Source organism: Leptodactylus fuscus, chromosome 5 (genome assembly GCF_031893055.1).
Source record: "Leptodactylus fuscus isolate aLepFus1 chromosome 5, aLepFus1.hap2, whole genome shotgun sequence".
Taxonomy (NCBI): Eukaryota; Metazoa; Chordata; class Amphibia; order Anura; family Leptodactylidae; genus Leptodactylus; species Leptodactylus fuscus.
Genome location: NC_134269.1, coordinates 153,937,815 through 153,954,645, shown reverse-complemented (window position 1 = coordinate 153,954,645; position 16,831 = coordinate 153,937,815). Strand labels below are relative to the sequence as shown.

General features: G+C 39.1%; 1 protein-coding gene across 2 annotated transcripts in view; it reads left to right on the top strand.

Moving 5' to 3' along the window:
- The window catches only part of METTL25 (methyltransferase like 25), a 123,055-nt gene that overhangs the window by 35,824 nt on the left and 70,400 nt on the right, over window positions 1-16,831 (top strand). For both annotated transcript variants that reach the window (XM_075274529.1, XM_075274530.1), the window contains exons 3-4: window positions 3,381-3,545; window positions 7,691-7,797. In XM_075274529.1, coding sequence (XP_075130630.1) covers window positions 3,381-3,545; window positions 7,691-7,797 — 272 coding nt within the window. The remainder of the gene's footprint in view (window positions 1-3,380; window positions 3,546-7,690; window positions 7,798-16,831) is intronic.

Here is a 16,831-nt window from a genome sequence, read left to right as displayed (position 1 = left end):
GGCTCTGTGCTGTGAACCTAAAGTTCTGAAGTGACAAGAACCACCTAGTCACCCTGGCATTCTTGTCCTTGGTCCTACTCATCCAAGTGAGGGGTGAGTGGTCAGTCACTAGGCGGAACTGTCTCCCTAGCAAGTAGTACCTCAGGGACTCTAATGCCCATTTTATGGCCAGACACTCCTTCTCCACTATGCTGTAGTTCTTTTCTGCATGACTACCGGAATATGCTGATGCCCTCGAGCGGACTTAACTAAAGGACCTACCAAGTCCATGGCAATCCTTTCAAAGGGCACCCCAATAATGGGCAGACGTATCTGGGGGCTTCGAAAATGTGCCATGGGGGCATGCAACTGACACTCTGGACATGTTTCACAAAACACTTTAACCTCATGATATATCCCTGGCCAATAAAAATGCTGCAATATGCGGTCCAGCGTTTTTTGTGACACCTAGGTGACCACCTAGCACATGTTTGTGTGCCAACTCCAGCACTGTCCGGCGATAAGGCTGGGGTACCAGTGATTGCTCTAAGGTCTTTCTTCGCTCCCTGTCAACTTGGTATAACAACTCCTGGTTGACAACCATGCGGGGAAACACCTTATCAGCGCCTGGGCGCTAAGACACACCATTGATAACACTTACACTTCACCCTTCACTCTCTCACAAGGGGAAAGCCGTGGCAGGCGCATTTTGGCCCTATTGTGACGTGGCTTCCTGCATCACTCTGAGGACCAAAATCCACCAATCTGCTCCCCATGTGAACGGAGCCTAATGGTTCAAGTGGGGTATTGAATATATTTTTATCGAGTACTTACCCAGGTTATTTATATTTTAGTGTATATCAATAGAGTTAGAGTTTTAATATATTTTTCCATTCATTCTGTTGGATTGTTGATCATATGGCATCATCACGCACATGTAACTTTCATGCTTTCCAGCTCTTGTACTGTCTGATGCAGTATTTTAGTCCTCATGGCACCAGATTATATGATCTTAAAATCCTATATTTTGGAATTTAATATACAAATATGTAGTAGTGGAGACCTTGGCATTTGAGGTATGGAAATGCAAGGGGGATTAAGCCTCATTTATACCACTTTCGTGACACTAGTGACAAAAATCTACACCACCATGGAGCTGGTGTATATTTTAGCCAAGGCGCACAGACTCCTGGAGGATGTGTGTCTTCTTATGTATTAAGTGCATCTCCTGATGGTGCAGATACATCTTGATGACTCTCCCCATTGTCTTAATAAAACGTGGATTAAACCTATGATGCTATAGCAATAGAGTAGGTGAGTGTTTTTTACTGCCAGTTACTGGCCATTCTGGGTCAGCTCCAGGTAAGTAGAGGCTCAGTTTAGTACAGACTCATTGGGTGTAACTGTATGTACACGGTATGGATTCTGTTATGTTTGTTGGTAGATCCTTGATACATTACTTTTATTATTTGTTGTTAGTTGATGGCTGTGTATCTTTATATTGTCACTTAGGATTACTTTTGTCTCTTCTAAGCTCGTCCAAAACTGAAGCAAAATAGTTTTTCAAAAATATAAATAAGCTTTTCACAGTGAAACTTTCCTGTAACACGTATACTTAGAAAGTGCTAAAATGTCTTGTATCTAGTGTTTTGGTCCCTTAGGTAGTGAAATGATGAAGTCTGTATTAATACAATAACTTGATAGTTGTATTACAATGTGTGATGTATATCCTAATGGCTATCCCGACTTGAAGTCTTTTCACAAACCAACGCTGCTTTTAAAGAGAAAGCTTACACCTTTACGTTTTTCTCCCATATGTTGGCAGTTTAACAACATCTTGTGCAGAATCCTCCTTGTAAATTCATTGGGTTGTAATAGAGCCAGGACAGGCAATAAATTTCAACTTTGAGTTTCATCCGAGCCAGGTATTAAAATGTGCCTTGGAACCAGAAAAGGTATATGTTTGGCCAAACATAAATTTAGAAATAACACTTTCTATAAGATGCAATGCAGAGAAAATCCAAATGATCTATCTATGTGGTTTGAGACCTTTTCACAGCCAGCTCATTAAATTTCAGGCTTCTCACTCAATGGTAAACCAGAAAGTCAGGATGTTTCCCTATAGCATTAAATGAACCTAATCCAAATAATACTTCGCTAGAAGCAAAACACTTGGGCAGTAATGCATATAGCATGAAGTCCTTTAACCTATTCCCCAAGTATTTTCTTGGGTAGGTGAATGCAATACCATACTATACCAAAACATTCAGTGGTGGGCAATATTCTATGTTCTAAGGGATTTGTATATGACCTCAACATACTGTTATACTTTATGTCTGTAGAACAGAGCCAAATACCAAAGTTATTATTACAAGTGCATTTGACCACATAGTCTTGGTGGAAATACACATTAAAAACAATAGAGTGCCAATGTGGTGATTTGTACACCCATTACTAATGGCTGAACTAGATAAGACTATAGAGCAGGAATACTTTACTACTTTTGGTAAAGGTCCACTGACCTGGGTCTCCATGAGGTAGAGGTCTGAGCTGAACATGTCCAATATTTACATATGTTAAGACATGCCTCTAACCCTGCTCAATTCCACCATGCCCCCCATGAACCCACCAGAACATACAAACTTCTTGTTGTTCCTGGCCGGATTCCAGCACTGCAAAACTGCAGTGCTAACCACTGAGCCACCGTGTTGCCCCTTGGATCAGGTATCTTCAATTGTCCCTACTTCCGACACAGAATCTTAGTCACACAATTCCTGGATCTCTGCTCTACCACTAGACTCATTTTCATGTTTGCTGGGGTCACTTGACACAAGTAAAATTATGCTCACTTCACATGCGGGGACTATGTTCAACATGAAGCCCCCACATATTCTACTGAACACCATATAGCGGCACATGTCATCCATTGTTTTCCATCTTTCAAAAAATAAAAAGTCAAAAAAACATACTGTCCAGTATGGGTTTATTTCTGAAGGGAAAATGTATTGGAAATAGCAGATTCTGCTTTCCTGTGGCATGGTAAAGAAGGTAAAATGGTATAGGTCAGGTGTATATTGGAATACATGGTGTAATTTAAAGCTGTACGTCACATTGCTGGGAAAAGTGCTTGATATGTTATTTTCATATTTGTGTGTATCTGCTGTGGGGCCCTTGTGGGATTAGGCCTTGTACCATAACTGGTTGGCATACTGCCTATATTTAGACAGCTCGCATTATCTTCAGCACGGGGCTGTATAAATCCATATAGGGTGGCACCCCCAAGTGAAGGCTGCATGCAGACAGAATTACATAATTTATCATATGCCCAGCTCCGATCTTGTGATGTATTCATCATAATTAGGTACATACGCTTAATAATGCTTTCTTTCTGTTTTCCACAGAAGCCCCCGTTATATCCAATATATTCTCTCCAACAACTAACCAACTAGTCAACTTGGAGTCATTTGTAGAAGCTGCTCAGTACAATTCCCTAATGAATTTAGGGTTGTGTACCCCCATGGAAGAAATATTTGACACTTTGGCTTCACAGAGAACCAAAAAACTTGGTGAGTATTCAGTTTCTTTCCTTATCGCTTTAATTTTATAAAATAAACCTATCCTTTCATTTCACTTTTTTTATTGATTGACTTCTCTGTAATGTGGTCAGAGTTTTGCACCAGCATAGATGTACTGATTTGCCGTCACCTCTCCTGACATACCTGTTTTAGTAACTGGTTAATCGTCTCCAAGAACTCTTATCCCTCCTAGCTGTTTATGAAGAAATTGACCCCTCACTGTTGCCATTCACTTTTTTTTTTTTTTTTCTTTTTTAACTGACCTTTTTTTTTTTTTTTTGGGCGGGATGTTGTGTTTTTGAAGCTACCATTTAGCTATTTATTAAAAAAAAAAAAAAAAAAAAAAACAACAACATTGGCCATATTCGGCCATAGTTGTTTCATTTTTGCTCTGTTCACCGCATGGCATAAATAAAGTATTGCCCTAGTTTTGTTGGTCGGTACAATCTGAATTTGATTTGTTTAGTTTCATGTATGTTATACTACTTTTACACAGTAAGGCTAAAGCCCCACGGGACGATCCACAGTGCTAGAGCGCGGTGGGAATGCTTCGTGGTTATTCCTGCAGCACTTTCAACAGAAAGTTCTCAGAGTTTTCCTCTGCAGACTTTCTGTTACCATTATATCTACGGGAAAGCTGCTGCCGTCTCCGTAGATATAGTTGACAGACTGCGATTTCCAAAACCGCGCTGTTTTGGAAATCACAGCGTGTCTGCGCTGTGGTTTTAAACACAAAGTGGGCATGTGATTTACTTCAATCTCATCCACTTTGCAGATACTGTAAACTGCTGAGATTTTTCCACTACGCAAATCGCGGCATTTCAGATTCGTGGGAGCCTTGCCCCTCCCCCTCCCCCTTATTTTTTTTTTTATTAAAATGATTTTTTTTTCTATCACTTTAACTGTGTGAAGACTTGTTTTTTTCAGAATGAGTATTTTTTCTCTGTAATGTTGTTAACAGAGAAAACTAAGCCTTCCTGTGCTGCGGGGACCTCATCGCTATATTTATTTATAGCTGCTGATGTAGTTGCCTTGGTTCAGGTGTTGATAGATCAGGTTCTGATCTTAGAATCTGAACCAGAGTCTGTAAGGAGCCATTTCTGGTTCCCCCTGCAACAGTAACCCCTAATTTCTGGGCTACCATAAATATACAACAAGGCGGCACTGCAATCTGCGCTGTACATCAACCAGGAATGGCTTTACAACAACCAGGGAAGGGGTCATTCAATGTTTTTCAGGTGGATCAAACACAAGGAAAAGAAGAATATTTTAAGTATAAGGATATCATTGAATCTCATTACAAATTTTTTAAGTGAACAAATAAACATGATATAAGGCATTATGGAACTGAAATGAGTACCAGTGCACTTTAAGTATGTCGATGGATGGCACTTGTAGAAGGTGATAGCTGCCCGTTCAGTCTTATTACAGCACCTGCTTAGAGTATTCCTTTCTGGAAGGTCCTTGTGTCCCTTGTGACAAACAATACAGTGATGTAAAAATAGTCAAAATCAACAATGTTATGTATAACTGTTTCAGAGGCCATAGTGAAAAATGGAAAAAAAAAATAATCAAAATGGACACAAGACAAAGAGATGTCGTGGAAGGAAATAAAACATATGTTGGGAACAAAACGGAAAATTGTGTGGAAAATTGTTACAGCCTTTTTTTTCTCCTGTACAGAGCTAACCAGAGGCATCTTGTCTGCCTGGAGAAATGGTTCGTTCCAGTTTTCATGAGTTATTGAATTCCCTAATTTAGCCTTCCATTCACTCTGGTAACTTAGAAGACTGGTCTGCCCATGACAAAAGTCTCTGTACTATAAAGAGTAGGCCATTGTTTTGTGAGGATTGTAACAACATTGATTCTAAGCATGATGGTGACCTACAGCTTTCCTCAAGGAGAAAAATAACTGGAGGTACAAAAGGTAAACCGTGTAAGATGTCTTCCCAGCAGGTGTCCCTGAGAGTAGCAAGAGAAGATTCAGTCAGTACTTGAGTAGTATTTGCTCAAACATGACCAATCTCCAGCCAACCTAGAAATGTTCCTGCTTTCAGTGCAGGCTCAAATTTAGTATTTCCTAACAGCAGGGTCATAGGGCCCTGATGGTGGATATAGAGTTTTCAAGGCCACTTTTTCATTTTTTATGGCAAATATGCTGGAGCAATATGAGATAAGTCATCTTTCAGCTGAATGCACTGCAGTGGGAAAGCTGGTAGTTTCCTGTCATGGGCACAAGACATGAAAAGTAGAGTTTTATTGGTGTTGACCTTCACCCCTTCCTTCTTAAACCAACAAAGCCAACCTGGTTGTCCGTTACCAAGGAAGGGCCCACTAAGCACAATACAGGGTTTTAGCAAAAATATGCTGCATTCGTATTTAATAGGAAGTACAGTTATTTACTAAAACAGCATGTCAGGGGTGATGACAAGTTTATGTGGGTGCATTTGAAGCTCTAGGTACCCAAACTTTTTTTTCTCATAGACCACTTTCAAAATTTTACAGGTTTCGGTGGACCCCCTGCTGCTACATTTCTACCATATTTCCAAAACTCGTCAAAAAATTTGAAGATTAGATCTAACGATGGAAATTTGCATCATGGCTGTGACCCCTGGGGGTCCCCTTGGTCCACTTTGGGAATCACTGCTTTAGACAATAAGATACTAAATGAATTGGAAGACAGAGTATGCAGCACAGTCTGTTATGGTCCACTTGCTTTGGTAACTCGTCGGAGTAAGGACATAAATATGCATCCTTCAGAAACGGTTTTTAATTTACTTGAGAAAGGAGCCAAGAGTTCCGAAACGTTGTAATTTGTCATCATTATTAGTTAGCCATTAAAAACGTATCAACTACTGAAGACTATCAAGTTTTTTGTTTTTTTATGACTCATCGGAGACATCCACTTCGAAAATGCAGCCACAGCTCTATGACACATAGGAAAGTGGCAACCAGCAAGTCAGATCTCCAGTGGTGGTCTCAATAGAAGAAATGTATTATTTCTTCTCAGCAAGTCAAATAAATTCAATACAAGCATTGCCCCATTCCCACACAGCCACAAATACAGAGTATCCTCCACTCAGGACTTTCTCAATAATGTCCATTTACTCTATTAGAAATAGAAATCATCCTCTTTCCCCTGATATATATAATCCCCACTGATCCTGATGAAAAGGCTGCCCAAACACTGCAACAACTTCAGAAGTCGCCACCTTTACCCTTCAAAATAAGTACATTTGCTGCGTCCTTAAGGCATTAATGACAACGATCAACAGAAGACCATGGAAAGGACATAAAAACCTAAAAATTATATTTTTTATAGTGTTCCTGCTAACATTTCAAAATGTCAGCGTTGCCTGTGCGAAATAAAAACTTGACTCAGATGAGATATTTCCAGATATCCTGATCTAGGCAAATTGGCTAGCGTTTACATTTATAGCTGTAGTTAATGTATGGAATCTTGTCTGCCGTCTCGCCCTTTCATTTCCTCCAGAGGATCTTATTCCCTCCTAACTAGTTCTGCTGCATGGGCTTCCCAGGTCTACCTGTTTTATTAGTTACGCCGATTAGGTCACTTGAACTACTGAACTTTAAGCAACCGGATGAGATAATGAAATGTATGGTTGTAACTTAGCCCTAGAGGATAGGCAGCCCTGTGCATCACTGCTATCACTGCACATCTATTATTATTCATACATTTTATTCATCTCTTCCAGACTGAATATTTCATCAATAATCTGTGGTGGATTTAATTCATTCACAGCAGATTATTATGCAGATTATTGAGAATTGGTCTTGGCAATTAGGGCTAAATGAGTTTTAAAAAAAATGCTAAAAAAAACGTATTTCTTAGATCCAGTTGTTGTCATCCTGCTTTTCTTGCTTCTTTGTGGCAGATCATAGTTCTGCTGAATGGTAAGCTTTATTTGGAAACTAATGCAGTCGTAATATATACCGTAATGTTTTTAGGTAAACCCTTGTAATTTAACAATCTATCTATAAAATATAGAAATAGAAGTACAAAAGTACGTTAATAATATTTAATTAAAAAAATCAATTTTCTGAAAAAAATCTTATCGAATATGTACATTTTTTTTTTTGTTAATGATATAGCATTTTTTTCTTCTATGTTCCAGAAACAAAAGTAAAAACCGACCAGTTTATGAATGATAAAAAGTCTCATGAAGTTGGTATAATGTCACGGTTTGTAGAAGCCCTTGCAAAGGTTTATGGCATAAAACAGGTAAATGTGGATACAGTATTACATTAATGCTGAGCAGTTCGGTACAGGAGACTACGTTTTGCATGAGTGGAACAAAAGTCATTATAATAGCAAGTACTTTGACCTTCAGAATTGCTTACTCTATATACGTATGGTAAATAAAAAGATTGAGAGTCTTCAGTAGTTGATACCTTTTTAATGGCTAACAAAAATGATGACAGATTGCAAGCTTTCGAGACTACTAGGTCTCTTCATCAGGCATAGTATGACAATTTCTGAAGGCATGCATATTTATACACAAAAAGAGGCACAAGCAAGTGTTTGGTGCAACAAGTGATGGAAAGCAGTACACACACAAATAAATAGATAAGTTAAAAAACAAACTATCAGTTCAAAGGATGGCCCTCTGATTTTTTTATGGTCCCTCTGATTCGTGATTTGATGCCTAGTTCTTGTAGAAGGACAGAGGGGGTTAAATCTGTCACATGGATTTATGTCCTTCTACAAGAACTAGACATCACATCACCAATCAAAGCTGATGTGATTCATCTATTTATTTGTGTGTGTACTGCTTTCCATCACCTGTCGCACCGAACACTTGATTCCTGTTCCCTTTTTGTGTATAAATATGCATGCCTTCAGAAATTGTCTAATACCATGCCTGATGAAGAGACCTAGTCTTGAAAGCTTGCAATCTGTCATCATTTTTGTTAGTTATTAAAAAGGTATCAACTACTGAAGACTCTCAATCTTTATATTACATATCCACTGGCTAATACGGTACAGATATATTTTTCCTTAAATATGGTAATGCATTGTAATTTACACAAGGATAGACCAATGGGGCTCTGTTTACCTCGCTCAGAGGTATATGCAAGGAGTATTTTGCAATGTTTTGAGGTTTTTTGTGAATCCCCACTGTATAATTGAGTTTAACAGATTATATGCCAGCACATATAATCTCATTGAAGGCCTCTTTTGGCCTCCATTGAGTGAATAGGTGCTTATTAGCTATGTTCAGTGTATGAACCTGGAGATTTCCAAGTATAAACACGATTCTATAACAAGATAAGAGATTTTTGGATTCTTTTTATGGGTGCTTCATAATGCTCTACACTACTCTTTTATCTCTAAGTTTATGTTCGAGAATCTATGTTTTGCATTAGGATCGCAGAGGGGTTTCTGCTTTCAGTAGGTTTCACCGAGCCATAAAGTACATTTCTATATGAGCACCTGATTTAGTGATGTCACCATTTTCTAAGCAGTATAGGAAATTAAAGAAGCTGTCTCAGGGGCATACACACAGCTGGAATCAAGGGAAAAATTAATCTCGTAATTCACAGCCCTGTGATAGAGCCCTCATAATTCTCCTCAATCCGGCTTTAATCGAACGGTCACTGCTTAGATATTGGTGTGAATGTTTCTATAGTAAATTTAGATAAATGGATTCAGATGTTCCTTTTACATTGTTGTGCAGCCCCCTTTGTACTGGATATTTGTGGACTACGAATCCTTTTGAGAATATCAATTTTAAAGATCGAGTCAATGGTGTTTTTGTAGTTTTTTTCTTTTTTATTCTAAGAGACTTTTTACCGTACCAGTGTATTAAATATATAACACACAGGTGCATTTTAGTCTCTTATATTGAGTCACTATGAAATCCTCAAATTATTTTTCCCCGGCAAATAAACTTTTTATTTTGGAGCGCAATAAAGGCTTCCAGCCTGCGCAAACGCCCTTGGTTATTGAGAGCCGTGTTTGTTTTTGCTACTTTTTCAACTTTAGCTAAGTTGAAATTGTAAATCTAGAAGAGGGACTGTTAAGAATTTGTTGCCAAATTAGTCCATAAAAGTGTGTAAAAATAGATTTAATTAAAAATATGGAGCTCTGAAATCTTGACACATGTTTTACACCAGTTCACATGTCCTTTGGGCACCATTTTTAGTCTTGTGGTCTAAAGTTATTGAGCAGTAATGAATTTTTCAGTACTCTGCACTATACCACAGTGGCTTTGATCTCTGATGGCTAGCTTGGAAATGTTTTTTGTTGTGGTATTTAACTGTATTTTGTAAAAATAGTTTAGTGGGGTAGCAATATTTCTTCTTACATTAGTTAAGTTATAGGTGATGTCGTGTTAGCGAGTGTAGACATAAAAGGGAAATTATAAAAAAAAAAAAATCAAATAAGTCCACAGTGTTCTTATAGTTGCGTTCACCCTGAATTTAGCTCAAATGTGGTTAAGGACTCCACAATTTATTAGAACACAATTGAATACAATTTTGTCACCTGCTAACTAAAGCCTTGAAAGGCTGTAATTCACAAGATAATAGTTGGCCACATATAAGATATCACTTTGTGATACAATATCACAAAATATTATTGCCTTGAAAAATTAACTATCTTGCTAAACACATATCTGGATATGTCCAGACGTCAGAAAATCTGTACCTACTGTATAAAATCTGGACAAATTTTACCTCTTAAAAAGTTGCAATTCAGTGAGGAATGAGCTGACACCAGTTGCTGAATTGCCATAGCAGTAGCCTAAAACGGGTTATCCAGCTTTCAAAAATTATCTGCAAATACATCCACAGTGGCTCTAAATACTCGCTGTTCCCTTACGTGCCCTTTGTTTGACTTCATTTTACTTTCTGATCCGTCTATCACTGTTATTTATATACAGTGAATATGTGGACAAACTACATTTCCCACAATTCATCTGCCTGCTCTCACTGTCTGTGTTTGTTGCTGACAGGGTAAGGGGGGAGTGGATATAGCAATGTGGGGGTGAAGAAGGGAGGGATACACAGAAAGTTAGAACAGGCAGACGTATCAGGGGAAATGTAGTTTGTCCACAGATTCACTGTATGTAAATAGAAGTGATACAAGGAGCAGCAAGTAAAATAAAGCCAAAAAGGCTTTAGGGAACAGTCAGTATTTCGCACTGCTATGGATGTTTTTGCAGAAAAATTTTAAAAGCTAGATTACCAATTTAAGCTAGCCATACTCATTAATATCCACAACAAACGGCCTGCTATTTATTATGCATATGACAGGGCTGGGCAGTTAATCGAATAAAATAACCGAAATTAAACATCAACCTGGATAAGCATCATGATTTTGTTCACATTGGTTATTTGGCTTGGTTAATACAATATTTGCAAGGTTCTACCTACAGTTTCGTTTGGACATAACATACCAGAAATGGCTATTATTATACCCTGGGGTCTCTTCACTCCTCAGAGTATAATGTAAGCTAGTTAAACAAAAACAGTATTACTCACCTTTCCTGGGCTCCAGCACAACTTGCTCTTCTCTTCCCGTCTTCTGACTGACATCGATTAGGCTTCAGCGATGCCGTGACGCGTAGACACAATCGTTGTGATGCTGTGTGCCCGCTGAGGCCCAATCTCAGCGTCGCCACATCACAACAATTGAGTCTACGTGTCATGGAGCCATTGAAGCCTAATAAATGTTAGTCAGAAAACGGGAAGACAAGAGGGAGTCATGCCAGAGTCCCAAAGAGGTAAGTTAAACTCTTTTTTTTTTTTTTTTTCCCTCATTTAAATTTTTTTAAATTCACATTTGTTCACCACCCCTTGGCCTTCAGTCTGAACAGACCCCAAAGTATGACAACAGTTTTGGTTCTGACATTTTTAGTCCGAACAAATCCGCTTGGTGAACCTTGACGAATTTCATGAGGTTTGCCCAACACATACTCGTACTTAAAAAAAAAAAAAAAAAAAAAAAAAAAAAGGGGCATGGCCTAAATAATCGCCATTAATTGTAATTGAGGTAAACTGCTCAATTAATTACAATTTTGATTTAGGTCATAATCGCCCAGCCCTAGCATATGGCTTTCCTAGTGGGAGTCTGACTGACCATCTAATGTTTTTGTGAATCTGCCACCGGTTCCTGATGGCCAGATGTCGGGAAGAGAAGGATCAGATTCTTGGGTTTGAACATGCCCTGTCCTTTTGTTCTCAGGGGAATAGACCACCACCAGAGGAGTCTTGCGTGGCTTACTCCTCTCTACACATTGAATACACATGCATACTCTACCATTGGTGTTTATCTGGGAGTGGTCAGCAATAGAGATGAGCGAACAGTGTTCTATCGAACTCATGTTCGATCGGATATTAGGCTGTTCGGCATGTTCGAATCGAATCGAACACCGCGTGGTAAAGTGCGCCATTACTCGATTCCCCTCCCACCTTCCCTGGCGCCTTTTTTGCTCCAATAACAGCGCAGGGTAGGTGGGACAGGAACTACGACACCGGTGACGTTGAAAAAAGTAGGCAAAACCCATTGGCTGCCGAAAACATGTGACCTCTAATTTAAAAGAACAGCGCCGCCCAGCTTCGCGTCATTCTGAGCTTGCAATTCACCGAGGACGGAGGTTTCCGTCCAGCTAGCTAGGGCTTAGATTCTGGGTAGGCAGGGACAGGCTAGGATAGGAAGGAGAAGACAACCAACAGCTCTTGTAAGAGCTAAATTCCAGGGAGAAGCTTGTCAGTGTAACGTGGCACTGACGGGCTCAATCGCCGCAACCCAGCTTTCCCAGGATCCTGAATGGAATACACTGTCAGTGTATTCCCGTATACCCGATATATACCCCGATACCCGTTCCAACGGTGTGCCCCCCCACCTTCACCCCAGAAATACCCTGCAAGTCCCCTAGCAATAGAATTGGGGCTATATACACCCACAATTTTTACTACTGGTATACAGTGCCATTGTCTGACTGGGAATTCAAAGAATATATTGGGAATACAAATACCCTCATTTCTTGCTACTGCCATATAGTGCCAGTTTCTGACTGGTAATTCAAAGAATATATTGGGGTTACGTGCACCCACAATTTTTACTACTGGTATACAGTGCCATTGTCTGACTGGGAATTCAAAGAGTATATTGGGAATACAAATACCCTCATTTCTTGCTACTGCCATATAGTGCCAGTTTCTGACTGGGAATTCAAAGAATATATTGGGGTTACGTGCACCCACAATTTTTACTACTGGTATACAGTGCCATTGTCTGACTGGGAATTCAAAGAATATATTGGGGTTATAAATACCCTCATTTCTTGCTACTGCCATATAGTGCCAGTTTCTGACTGGTAATTCAAAGAATATATTGGGGTTACGTGCACCCACAATTTTTACTACTGGTATACAGTGCCATTGTCTGACTGGGAATTCAAAGAATATATTGGGAATACAAATACCCTCATTTCTTGCTACTGCCATATAGTGCCAGTTTCTGACTGGGAATTCAAAGAATATATTGGGGTTACGTGCACCCACAATTTTTACTACTGGTATACAGTGCCATTGTCTGACTGGGAATTCAAAGAATATATTGGGGTTATAAATACCCTCATTTCTTGCTACTGCCATATAGTGCCAGTTTCTGACTGGTAATTCAAAGAATATATTGGGGTTACGTGCACCCACAATTTTTACTACTGGTATACAGTGCCATTGTCTGACTGGGAATTCAAAGAGTATATTGGGAATACAAATACCCTCATTTCTTGCTACTGCCATATAGTGCCAGTTTCTGACTGGGAATTCAAAGAATATATTGGGGTTACGTGCACCCACAATTTTTACTACTGGTATACAGTGCCATTGTCTGACTGGGAATTCAAAGAATATATTGGGGTTATAAATACCCTCATTTCTTGCTACTGCCATATAGTGCCAGTTTCTGACTGGTAATTCAAAGAATATATTGGGGTTACGTGCACCCACAATTTTTACTACTGGTATACAGTGCCATTGTCTGACTGGGAATTCAAAGAGTATATTGGGAATACAAATACCCTCATTTCTTGCTACTGCCATATAGTGCCAGTTTCTGACTGGTAATTCAAAGAATATATTGGGGTTACGTGCACCCACAATTTTTACTACTGGTATACAGTGCCATTGTCTGACTGGGAATTCAAAGAATATATTGGGGTTATAAATACCCTCATTTCTTGCTACTGCCATATAGTGCCAGTTTCTGACTGGTAATTCAAAGAATATATTGGGGTTACGTGCACCCACAATTTTTACTACTGGTATACAGTGCCATTGTCTGACTGGGAATTCAAAGAGTATATTGGGAATACAAATACCCTCATTTCTTGCTACTGCCATATAGTGCCAGTGTCTGACTGGGAATTCAAAGAATATATTGGGGTTACGTGCACCCACAATTTTTACTACTGGTATACAGTGCCATTGTCTGACTGGGAATTCAAAGAATATATTGGGAATACAAATACCCTCATTTCTTGCTACTGCCATATAGTGCCAGTTTCTGACTGGGAATTCAAAGAATATATTGGGGTTACGTGCACCCACAATTTTTACTACTGGTATACAGTGCCATTGTCTGACTGGGAATTCAAAGAATATATTGGGGTTATAAATACCCTCATTTCTTGCTACTGCCATATAGTGCCAGTTTCTGACTGGTAATTCAAAGAATATATTGGGGTTACGTGCACCCACAATTTTTACTACTGGTATACAGTGCCATTGTCTGACTGGGAATTCAAAGAGTATATTGGGAATACAAATACCCTCATTTCTTGCTACTGCCATATAGTGCCAGTTTCTGACTGGGAATTCAAAGAATATATTGGGGTTACGTGCACCCACAATTTTTACTACTGGTATACAGTGCCATTGTCTGACTGGGAATTCAAAGAATATATTGGGGTTATAAATACCCTCATTTCTTGCTACTGCCATATAGTGCCAGTTTCTGACTGGTAATTCAAAGAATATATTGGGGTTACGTGCACCCACAATTTTTACTACTGGTATACAGTGCCATTGTCTGACTGGGAATTCAAAGAGTATATTGGGAATACAAATACCCTCATTTCTTGCTACTGCCATATAGTGCCAGTTTCTGACTGGTAATTCAAAGAATATATTGGGGTTACGTGCACCCACAATTTTTACTACTGGTATACAGTGCCATTGTCTGACTGGGAATTCAAAGAATATATTGGGGTTATAAATACCCTCATTTCTTGCTACTGCCATATAGTGCCAGTTTCTGACTGGTAATTCAAAGAATATATTGGGGTTACGTGCACCCACAATTTTTACTACTGGTATACAGTGCCATTGTCTGACTGGGAATTCAAAGAGTATATTGGGAATACAAATACCCTCATTTCTTGCTACTGCCATATAGTGCCAGTGTCTGACTGGGAATTCAAAGAATATATTGGGGTTACGTGCACCCACAATTTTTACTACTGGTATACAGTGCCATTGTCTGACTGGGAATTCAAAGAATATATTGGGGTTATAAATACCCTCATTTCTTGCTACTGCCATATAGTGCCAGTTTCTGACTGGTAATTCAAAGAATATATTGGGGTTACGTGCACCCACAATTTTTACTACTGGTATACAGTGCCATTGTCTGACTGGGAATTCAAAGAGTATATTGGGAATACAAATACCCTCATTTCTTGCTACTGCCATATAGTGCCAGTTTCTGACTGGTAATTCAAAGAATATATTGGGGTTACGTGCACCCACAATTTTTACTACTGGTATACAGTGCCATTGTCTGACTGGGAATTCAAAGAGTATATTGGGAATACAAATACCCTCATTTCTTGCTACTGCCATATAGTGCCAGTTTCTGACTGGGAATTCAAAGAATATATTGGGGTTACGTGCACCCACAATTTTTACTACTGGTATACAGTGCCATTGTCTGACTGGGAATTCAAAGAATATATTGGGGTTATAAATACCCTCATTTCTTGCTACTGCCATATAGTGCCAGTTTCTGACTGGTAATTCAAAGAATATATTGGGGTTACGTGCACCCACAATTTTTACTACTGGTATACAGTGCCATTGTCTGACTGGGAATTCAAAGAGTATATTGGGAATACAAATACCCTCATTTCTTGCTACTGCCATATAGTGCCAGTTTCTGACTGGTAATTCAAAGAATATATTGGGGTTACGTGCACCCACAATTTTTACTACTGGTATACAGTGCCATTGTCTGACTGGGAATTCAAAGAATATATTGGGGTTATAAATACCCTCATTTCTTGCTACTGCCATATAGTGCCAGTTTCTGACTGGTAATTCAAAGAATATATTGGGGTTACGTGCACCCACAATTTTTACTACTGGTATACAGTGCCATTGTCTGACTGGGAATTCAAAGAGTATATTGGGAATACAAATACCCTCATTTCTTGCTACTGCCATATAGTGCCAGTTTCTGACTGGTAATTCAAAGAATATATTGGGGTTACGTGCACCCACAATTTTTACTACTGGTATACAGTGCCATTGTCTGACTGGGAATTCAAAGAATATATTGGGGTTATAAATACCCTCATTTCTTGCTACTGCCATATAGTGCCAGTTTCTGACTGGTAATTCAAAGAATATATTGGGGTTACGTGCACCCACAATTTTTACTACTGGTATACAGTGCCATTGTCTGACTGGGAATTCAAAGAGTATATTGGGAATACAAATACCCTCATTTCTTGCTACTGCCATATAGTGCCAGTGTCTGACTGGGAATTCAAAGAATATATTGGGGTTACGTGCACCCACAATTTTTACTACTGGTATACAGTGCCATTGTCTGACTGGGAATTCAAAGAATATATTGGGGTTATAAATACCCTCATTTCTTGCTACTGCCATATAGTGCCAGTTTCTGACTGGTAATTCAAAGAATATATTGGGGTTACGTGCACCCACAATTTTTACTACTGGTATACAGTGCCATTGTCTGACTGGGAATTCAAAGAGTATATTGGGAATACAAATACCCTCATTTCTTGCTACTGCCATATAGTGCCAGTTTCTGACTGGTAATTCAAAGAATATATTGGGGTTACGTGCACCCACAATTTTTACTACTGGTATACAGTGCCATTGTCTGACTGGGAATTCAAAGAATATATTGGGGTTATAAATACCCTCATTTCTTGCTACTGCCATATAGTGCCAGTTTCTGACTGGTAATTCAAAGAATATATTGGGGTTACGTGCAC